The following is a 9981-nucleotide window of genomic DNA, read 5'->3' on the forward strand; positions in this document are numbered from 1 at the left end:
TGTTTTAAATTACCTTTCTCAGTAAAGAACCTATCTGTTGCCTTACTGAAGGAGACTGGCTGTTCAAGTTGTACATCATAAAAAACTGAATGAGCTGCATTTCTTCCATAGACACTATTTCCGTACTGCGATGGGTTTCACAAAGTAAACCTAAAGCATCAATGCAAACCTGAAAGATATTTAAATGTTAACCACAAAAGAGTTAGAGGCACCTATGATGATGCCTTTGTTTCAAAACAATGCTGACGTAGTATTTAGGATTGAAGCAATTCTTCTAATTTAAAGACACAACCCCTCCCCCCCCGTTGTCCCTCTACCTGATTGTGCTGATGAACTAGACCCTGTTTTATACGTTCAGTGGATACAAGACCGTTGCTCATGATATTTGAAAGTTCCAGGTGTCCATGAGCCCTGGCTGTTCTTAGGCATGCCATTAACGCTCCAAGAGCTCCTCTAGTACTGCAAGAGCCTAAAGAAAATGAAAACCAGGAATAATTATAGTTTGATTAACAAAAACAACATACTAATTGCAATGCTTGTCAAAAACTCCCGATACTTCTAACACGACCCCGATCCCCCTTTTATTTTTTACCCCATAAACCCCAAAAGACAGTGTCTGTTATAGATTAAACTAGATCTAAATCGCCTCGTTCCCAAAAAGCTTTGTCTTGAACATGTCATATGAAAAAAGGACCTTGTGAGACCTCACAAGCCCCTATTTTAGTATTATGCTAAATTATGTCAAAAACCACAAGAGAATCATAACTCTCATATCCACATATTTGCAACAAAGAACAATCTGTAAAGCCCTGTTACTGGACACGCCTGTGTAGAAATAACAGCAGAACAGAAAAATAGTAGAAAAAAATACTGATAAGTAACAAAGCTTGGCATGCAAAGAGAACAGTAAGGCACCCACAATTAGAATACTAATTATTTTGCTCATGGCATGAAGACACACTTATGATTATTATGAATTCCACCTTGAAATACTAACAGCAATAGTAAACATCTGGAATTTTTCTCCCAAATTAATTCTAATAATTAATAGAACAGAAATCGTATTTCTGAGATTTTTTTTTTATAAAATCATAATTACAAATACAGTATTTATTTTCTTACCTAGATTAGCATCTGCAGAAGCCTGAAGAATTCTAATCATGTAGCTCAGGCTGTCAGGGCTACACTTGAGCAATTTTGGTAAATAGTAATCTATTATGTAAGTAGTTTGGTCATGGTTCCCTTCACACAGTATTACTAGAAGAGGAGAGACCCAAATGTCATGCCACTGGTCAATCCAAGTGCTTTCTTGAAAACTTGAAGTAAAATGGGCTTTGTGATTTGTAAACATGGTTTCCAAAAGATCACTAGCATAGGGTGCAAGAGACTGATCATTCATCACGTCCAAGATTTGTACTGGAATTGTTCTGTCCAACTGTAGTATACTTTCAGTGCCCACACACTCCACAAGACAGCCAAGAGAAGCATATTTCCCTTTTACATGCCATTCCAAGCTTAGTAAACGCTTCATCAGCCTTGCGAAGAATGGATCTGATTTTTCACTGGATCCAGTAATGGTGGTTCGGTGTATCTGAAGAAGATTCTTGAATATCAATTTAGTTTGGTGTCTAACAGCATCCAGAGGGTGTTCCCAGTGTGTATAAATGTATTCCAGCAGCTTCCCAATTACGTCTGAGTTCCCATTAAGTTTGATTTTTAGATTTGGGGAGCCTGAAACGAGGGCAGCCTGTGCTGAATTAGTCCAAATAGCAAGGATTCTAGACAAAGACGTGGCCATACTGGATTCTTTCAACCTTTTAAAAAGAACAAAAAAGTTCATTATTTGCATTTGTCCGTTTTTTCCATTTTTTTTTTTATTTCAAAATAATTATTCATCACATGAGTTTACCTCACACTAAAACAGGTAAGGGTACACTAACCATTCACTGAAGAAAAGGAACTAACACAAAAAGGGGATGATTAATCGGATGTTGCAAAGCACACACTTAAGTTACCTGACATGCTGTTAACTGGTCACAGCTAAAACCCCTAAATATGGAGAAAAGAAAACTGGCAAGCCACTACACCTGCTCTTTTAAAAACAAAAATAAAAATGAATATCCACATGTTAATATTTGAGCAGCATTATGTTATTGCATGCTTCTCGAAAATATAAGGAAAACTTTCCATTGCCATGTAAACCCATAGAAACTGAATACCATACACGCAAAAACAAAATCACAAAGCTGACCTCCAAGGCAGGAACAAAAGTCGAACTGAGTACACATTTTAATCTCCTACCCAATAGTGCTGGTAGTCCATTAGATGCAAGCAGTCAATGCTTGCAGCCAGCAAAAAAAATTAAAACTCATCTTGCTTCAAGTATTCTACTCATTGGCACACTTTGTTTTCTTATGTACTTTTAAAAGCATATGAGGTGATATCCTGAAACTAAAGTTTATCTGTCTACATAGCAACTGATTCTGCCACACCTTACTATCAGGTAGCTGGTAAATTAATCCCAACTTATGTTGGAAAACAAAGATTTCGTTTTAGCATGCAAGAGAAAATTTTAACTTAGAACCATCTGTGCAATATCAAGACATTATATTTTTTCAGACTTACCGAGTTATTCTTGATGTATTAAAAAGATGACACGATCTGTGGCAGAAACCACATTACACTTCATGAAAACATCAAAGAGACATTCCACCAGGACCATATGAGCCATGCAAAAAAACAACTAAAAAGATCAACCCCCTCCTCATAAATGTGAAACAATACCAATCAAAACACAGGCTTACTCTGAACTCAAAGACAACAAGACTGATGCAATATCTAATAATAGTTTCTCTCCATTTTCACCCATGCTGCCGTTTTTCCATTCCAGCATAGCCAGTGCTCCATGGCAAAGAAAGAGAAGGACCGAGTCAGGGAGTTCTTCTGTACACAGAGTCCCACAATTACTCACAAACCACGCTGGCACACCTGTGTGTTTCACTGACCCAAGAAGCAAGTCACTGACCTGTAATAGCAAAATAAGATCCATCACAGTATCTCAGCACAGCAGAGAAGCTATTTCATGCATAACTGAGAATCTTAGAAAATCTGAAGACATTTCTTGGACATTGTTTTCCTCAAATTCAAAACCCTAGCCTTATTATTTCATACAGCATGGAGAGAATAAAGGATTCACACTCCAGCAAAAGACTGATACAGAGGGCGGCAAGTCCTGCTATCTGTATCAGCAAAGCCTCTGAACAACACTGGTAGCACTGATGAACAACATTATGACATTTCACAGTCTTTAGTGAAGAAATACACTTACCAAGGAAGGTAATTCTTCAGCTGGCTCATACATAGCTTTTGTAAACAGAATAACAGCCAGTCCTGAGGTAGTCTGAACAGTTTGCAGGAGACTTGCTGCACAGCAGAGAAAGATATTTTACATTAGAGTTCAGCATACATTGTGTGCTAGAACTATGTATCAAAATAATAAAGATGGTACTAAATTTTCCTAGACTACTTGTAGTTGTATAATCACAAATCTGTAGTGTCTGCCTGGATAGCAAGTATTAATGAATTTATACTCCAGCATAATAGGAAACCATTAATACCTTTTAACAGAGAGAAAACATAGAACTGCCCAGTAAGACAAGGACTGTGGCAGAGCCTATTGACATTTATATTAAATTCTTACACAGGTATTTTTGTACAGTAGAAGTAAACATAATTAGTTATAATGCATCAATAAACAGTTCTGACAGCCTAATTCATACAGATACTAAATTTTTGGTAGGCACAGACATTCAGTGAGTCTCAAAAGTATTTATCTTAGTTTCTAAATTATTAGTAATAGAATTTATGTTGGGTTTTTTTAGTAGGAGAAGTTAAACTGTACACTTCAAAATTACAATCTACAAATCATAGCTTGCCGGAAGACCTACTACTGCTCCCTCCCACTCCCATTAATCTCAGCAGTTCAATTTTCATTCAAGCTAAACTGAGTTTTTATACATACAGGTTGTGTTTACTACAAAGACAACAAAACTGACTTAATAAAAATATTTGGTTTTGAATGTTATTAAACTTACCATCCATCAGGAAGTTTGTGGAGCTTTTCAGTAAACTACACATACTTTGCCAAACAAAAGACTCATGGTGTTTCCAAAGACTTCCCTGGATATTTTCTTGTAATTGCTGTACAAGCATCATTGACACTTTAATGGCTATCAGTAAATCATGCATCAACTGAGTCTGAACAATACGATTTCCACGATTCTTTCTGTGGGGAGAGAAAAAAAAACACAAACCAACCACAAAACAAAAAACAGACAGACATAACACACAAAAAGGAAACACAAACCATACTTCACCATCCCCAGATAAGTACCTTCTGCCAACTTCAGACAGAATTAATGGTAAAAACTAATTTATTGTTTGAGTTGATCAGATACTTAACTACAGGAAAACAAGCAGCAGACTCAAAGGCAGTGTTTTAAAATGAATTTAACAAACATAATGACAAATTCTACTTCAGTTTCTGCAGGTTCCTGTGACAAACTTTCACTCATTTGATTCTGCCTGAGCAGAGCTGAACTCTTCCAGAAACCTTCCAAGAAGACCAATAGAGCACAGTGCTGCTCCCTTCTCATTTTTCAAGCAGTTCCTCCAGGCACAAAGCATATTTCTATGATTCAACTTTCTTCTAACATGAAGACAGACAACACATAAACTTCTAATGTACTTTTGTACATTAAGCACCCTTCTCCTCTGTGTACATGGTGAGAGACCACAGTGAAGAGGCTTCATTTTATGCAGTGCTAGAAAATGTCAAGGTATTAAACGATGACTGCATGACAGACTAAACAGAGTATCAATCCTGAATTAAATACTCATTGGGAAGTGGAAGAGTATTACGCTACCTGAATTTCTACAAGTGTATCTATCAATTACAGTGTTCAGTCACAATTCAGATAATGAAACCACAACTCAAAGGCCTCCCTTAAAAGTAGTAGCTCTAACAGTATCAGTGCCTTAAATATCATCACCTTTAATTTTCCTCCTTTCCTCTCTCTTATTTCATATCATCATATTGCCACAAAAGAAAAGAAACCTATCAGCAGTTTTTAATTAAAATATGTATCACTGTAAAATTACATTCCCATCTTTCATCAGTGTATGGCTATCAAAACGATATTCCAAACCCTACCAGAATATCCTGCCAGAGTGAAATAAAAACAGATAAAATCCAGCTTATATTGAATTCACTTGCCTGTTTTCTTCCTGTATGCCAAGTAGTGACTTCTGCACAAACTGAAGAACTAATGAAAATAATTGTTATAAATTTATGTAAAAGAGAAATAGAATAGAAAAATTCCAGCAATTGCACATACACATCAAACCCAGACACAATGAACAGTTATCCATACAGTGGTGTTTCTTCCACGCCGTAAACAAATTAAACTGAAACTACAGTGCAGATCCAAAGATGTAATGCTAAAGAGAAATCTCAAGCTGTTTTGCGACAACCTGGTACAAGAGTTTCCAACCCACTTGGCCTGATCCTGTGAGGTACTCAGAGTTCTGGTTCCTCAATGAAAAGCTGAAATTACCAAGAGCTAAAGCCAGAGCAGCAATAGAAGGTCCACATGAGGCTGTGAACATTATCTGCATGCTGAGGCCACAATTTGTCAAGTTACTTCATATTACCAGCAGATCAGACTTGTGCCAAATTATTACCAAACAAAACTCTTGCCACAGCAGGCCTAGGTTTACTACAGTCAAGACTGGCTGTTAACAGCTCAGTGTTACCACATGCAACTTCACTATGAGGCACAGGACAAAGAATATTTCACATAAAATAGCATCAACTCCCCCAGCCCTTTAAGAATCACTCACTGGTACCTTTTCAGATTTATATCTAGGGCTGCTCAACAAAGCAATTTTGACCCCTGGAAATTAAAGGTACAACTCAAGGGTAAGTCTGACAAAGAACTACCATGTGAGGGTACCAGTTATTGAAACTTAACCAGGAGGAAATCAAATCTGATAGATCTTTATGCCTACCTCATGTTATTACTTCACACCCAACCCTCCCTCCAACAATCTACAGTGAAACTTATTTTACTATCAATATAACTTTACCTTCTTCAAACAGGTTCTTAATACTTGCTCTACCTAAAGGAGAAAAAATACATTTGAACTAGTCAATAGTAGCCGATGCTATCTATTTTACATAAATAAAGACGTAAACATTACTCTTAGGTGACACACCAAGATCAAACCTATGTTGAGCATTTTAAACCAGGAGACTATATATTTGGTGTCATCATACCTAAGCTGAAGTCCTCCATACAGGAAGCAAGGTTGTCCAGTACTTTTCTGTACAAATATATGTCTGAGGTTTTCAGCTCTTCCCTAAGGCAGCATACAAAGCTTTGTACAGCTAATGTCATAAACTCTTCAGGGAGACTGTTTAGTGAACTGCAACAGTAAGAAACAGCACGATCAGTTAGCTCACACTGAGGCGTTAGTACCCTCTTGACTAAGTCAGTGTCAGCTAAAACTCCAGTAACAGAGAGATGATGCTTTCTGCATGAAAACATATTCTATTTTAAAATAACTAGCTAGAAAACCTGTCAAAGGGGTGTAAAGCTCTGGCATGCAACCAAATAAGAGGATGGAAGCCCTCCTTCTCTCAGTGGGACAAATGGGTTTGGACATAGAAATGAAGACAGCTAAGTACTGGATCTTAAAAACATTAAGGCTGTAAAAAATTCACTAAATAAATACAACAGCAATTTTGCAACAGAAAAATTTAATTGCAATAAAAACAGGCACAAGAAACCACAGTTTAGTCATGATTCCTCTGAACAGCCTTCTCTTTACGTTGTCAGAGTTGAGATTTTTACAGAATACAGAAGCATTTTAAATTTCTACTCTAATATTGGATTTTAAAATTCAAAGTGCTAATTACATACTATGTTGTCTTCCCAGTAATGAAAAAGAACAAAATACTACTTCGCTTTGAAGTTATTTATCCAGTGATACATTGTATAATTAAGATTTTTAACTAAGCAAGAAAGAAAAACAGCATATATTCACATGTTAGTATCACAAATTTTCTGTAATTAAACTACAGCAATTCGTAATGCACAACAAATTACTGACTTCTCGGTAAGGAGAGCATTTAAAAAAAATAAAGGCTTACTATTCAATTTTTTACCTTGCTAGTACTTTTTTCAAGGGATTCTTCACACCCAGTGAAAAATAAGTCTCTCCCAAAATATCCAAACAAGCTTTAACCATGGGATCACATGCAGAGTTTTGATCCATCTTCTTTACCAATGGCGTAATCTAAATTGGCAGAACACACTATCAACAAAAGCTCTGGATATACCCTCATCATTAACAGAGGCAGAATTCCCTCTCAACCAAGTATATGGTGCAAAACTGCCCTCTCTTTACCATATCCTGTTAAGTTTCAGGTGTTGAATAATGTCCCAAGAACACCTCTGATACCAAAAATACATACACAGAAAATAAGAAACTCAGTATCACTTGTCTTCCATCATTTTCAGTAACTGTAACGCTTGCTAATTTAATTACTAGGACTACATTTCTACCCAGTGCACATGTAGCAGTAACAACTGCTTTTTATCTATTTCCAGGAATGTTTAAAACATTACAGTTTATTTTAGATTGTATTTCCCATTAACAGTGCACATGACACCCTATCAGTTACCAAAAACCACACTAACAAGAGTGAATTCTTACTTGTTTAATACACTGGATCTGCTGGATGCCATTGCCCAGCTGTGCGCAGTGCAGAAGCAGAGATGCCAGGTTTTGCTCTTCAGCCTTTGAAAACCCTACATTTGGAAGAAGAGTCTCTTTTTTAGAAAGCAATTACAAGAAGCAATATAAACAACATATAGTTTATAATAAGAAATCACTGCTTAATTCTTAGGTCTTTTCCTGTTGCAGCAGCCTACTGGTGCCACAATCCCTTAAGTCACCTTACAACACCTTAACACCTTTTTTTTAACAAATGAAAAAAAATTACAATTTTCACTGCAGCATAATAGCAGGCCTCATCTTCAGTATGAAGACCAGTTTCACAAAATCACAGCATGGTTGAAGTTGGAAGGGACCTCAGGAGGGCATCTGGTCCAACCCCCTGGTCAAGCAGGGCCACCTGCAGCCAGTTACTCAGGAGCACATCCAGGTGGCTTTTCAATGTTCCCAAGGATGGAGACTCCACAGCCTCTCTGGATAACCTGTGGCAGTGCTCAGGCACCCTCACATTAAAATAAAAAAAAGTGTTTCCTGATGTTCAGAGAGAACCTCCTGTGTTTCAGCATGTGCTTATCACCTCCCATCCCATCACTGTTCAACACTGAAAAAAGCCTGGCTCCATTTTCTTTACACCCTCCTTTCAGGTATTTTTTACACATTGATAAGATCCCCCTGAGCCTTCTCTTCACCAAGCTGAAGAGTCCCAGCTCTTTCAGCCTTTCCTCAGAGGAGGGATGCTCCAGGGCCTTCATTATCTTAGGGGCCTTTCGCTGGCCTCTCTCCAGTATGTCCGTATCTGGAGAGATATTGGGGAGCCCAGAATTGGGTGCAGCACCCCAGGTGTGGCCTCACCAGTGCTCACTAGAAGGCAAGGAGCACCTCATAGTAACTTTAGTGTGCAAATCTTGTAATCCTCATTTCTGGTTTTGTAAATTTTTAAAAGTAAAGATCAGTGGAAGTTTAAAAAAAAAAAAAAAAGCAAAACACAAACCCCACACCACACACCAAAACCCACAAAACAAAACTAGCATTTGGGCAGTATCTTTAAATCAACTACAGAAAATACAAATACTGGAAAAATACACTCAAGATGATCTCCAGACATCCCTTCCAACCTCAACCATTGTGATTGTGATTCTTTGAAATTCACTGTGATTCTTTGAAATTCAGTGTTATCCCAGATATTAAGGCTAGTACTTCAGGTTGCACTGAATTACAGGCCTGCAAGTGGGATCACAAGTAGGACCTTCTACCACCTTCACAACAATGATAAAACAAAGCAAAGAGCTTTTAAACCAAAGACACAGTGCTCTAAAGGATTCTTTTAACTCTACCAAGGTAAGAATTCATTGTCATTATAAAATAAAAACAAACCACAAAAGAGCAAACACACCTAAACCTACAGAACAAAACCACCAGAAATAAAACATAACAAGAAAAAAACCCAACAGATCAATTTCAGTAGCTACTCAAATGCATTCTACTAACAGAAAAATAAATTACACAACACTAGTTCAGAAAAAAACACCTACTTACTCTGAAGTTTTTCAAGCTGCTGCTGATCAAGAAAGAACGCATCTACCTGAATTTCCTTCTTCTTCTTTAAAACCATTTTAGCTAATTAAGAGGTACCTGCTCAAAAAAAAAACAAACCACAAACCAACAGGTCACACTGTTTTAGAAGCATAATTACAAACACTTCTTATTATAATGGTCTTTTCACTGTCCTGAAATAATGCTTATTGCATTATCTGTACAATTTTTTCCCCCCCAAATAGCTCTCTTTAATTTTATCAACCTTAATTATTTCCAGCATTTTGTCCAAAATTCACCCAGACTTCCTGGTACAAAGTGGAAGACACAGAGAACAGGACTTCAGGTGGGTGACTGACAAACTGTCTCACTGGAGTTCGTACTGCACTTCTTATGTAGTCTGTGGCATGCCCCTGGATCAGAGTTTGGAAATATCATGCAGAAGCATGGGAATAACACCACAAAGCTCCTGTTGCTCTGTTTCAGGGTTCAAAACTCATTTAGTATTAATGTAAAGTCAGAACCGTGTAGCAAAGCAGTTTTGTTTCTTTACAACATATGAATGAGTTCTGTGTTCACTATAATGGATGTTACAAATAGCAAGTTATTTTTTCTTCTTTAAAGTAACGGCAATTTAATGCGCGCTAG

The 9981-nt window shown here is 37.2% G+C and overlaps 1 protein-coding gene across 3 annotated transcripts in view; it reads right to left on the reverse strand.

The window, feature by feature from the left end:
• The window catches only part of THADA (THADA armadillo repeat containing), a 160445-nt gene extending 151015 nt beyond the window's left edge, over positions 1-9430 (reverse strand). For 2 of the 3 annotated variants that reach the window (XM_035897022.1, XM_009641571.2), the window contains exons 1-12: positions 9337-9430; positions 7780-7874; positions 7229-7359; positions 6338-6486; positions 6148-6180; positions 5272-5324; positions 4095-4281; positions 3329-3423; positions 2805-3025; positions 1123-1814; positions 318-469; positions 14-169 (exon numbers count right to left, since the gene is read on the reverse strand). In XM_035897022.1, the coding sequence (XP_035752915.1) occupies positions 14-169; positions 318-469; positions 1123-1814; positions 2805-3025; positions 3329-3423; positions 4095-4281; positions 5272-5324; positions 6148-6180; positions 6338-6486; positions 7229-7359; positions 7780-7874; positions 9337-9412 (2040 nt within the window). In that variant the 5' untranslated portion in view covers positions 9413-9430. Of the gene's footprint in view, positions 1-13; positions 170-317; positions 470-1122; positions 1815-2625; positions 2696-2804; positions 3026-3328; positions 3424-4094; positions 4282-5271; positions 5325-6147; positions 6181-6337; positions 6487-7228; positions 7360-7779; positions 7875-9336 lie in introns of those variants that run through there. The other variant, XM_035897021.1, reaches the window with a different exon arrangement.
• Positions 9431-9981: the final 551 nt, after the last annotated feature.

Source organism: Egretta garzetta, unplaced genomic scaffold (assembly GCF_000687185.1).
Source record: "Egretta garzetta isolate BGI_Z169 unplaced genomic scaffold, ASM68718v1 scaffold166, whole genome shotgun sequence".
Classification (NCBI taxonomy): domain Eukaryota; kingdom Metazoa; phylum Chordata; class Aves; order Pelecaniformes; family Ardeidae; genus Egretta; species Egretta garzetta.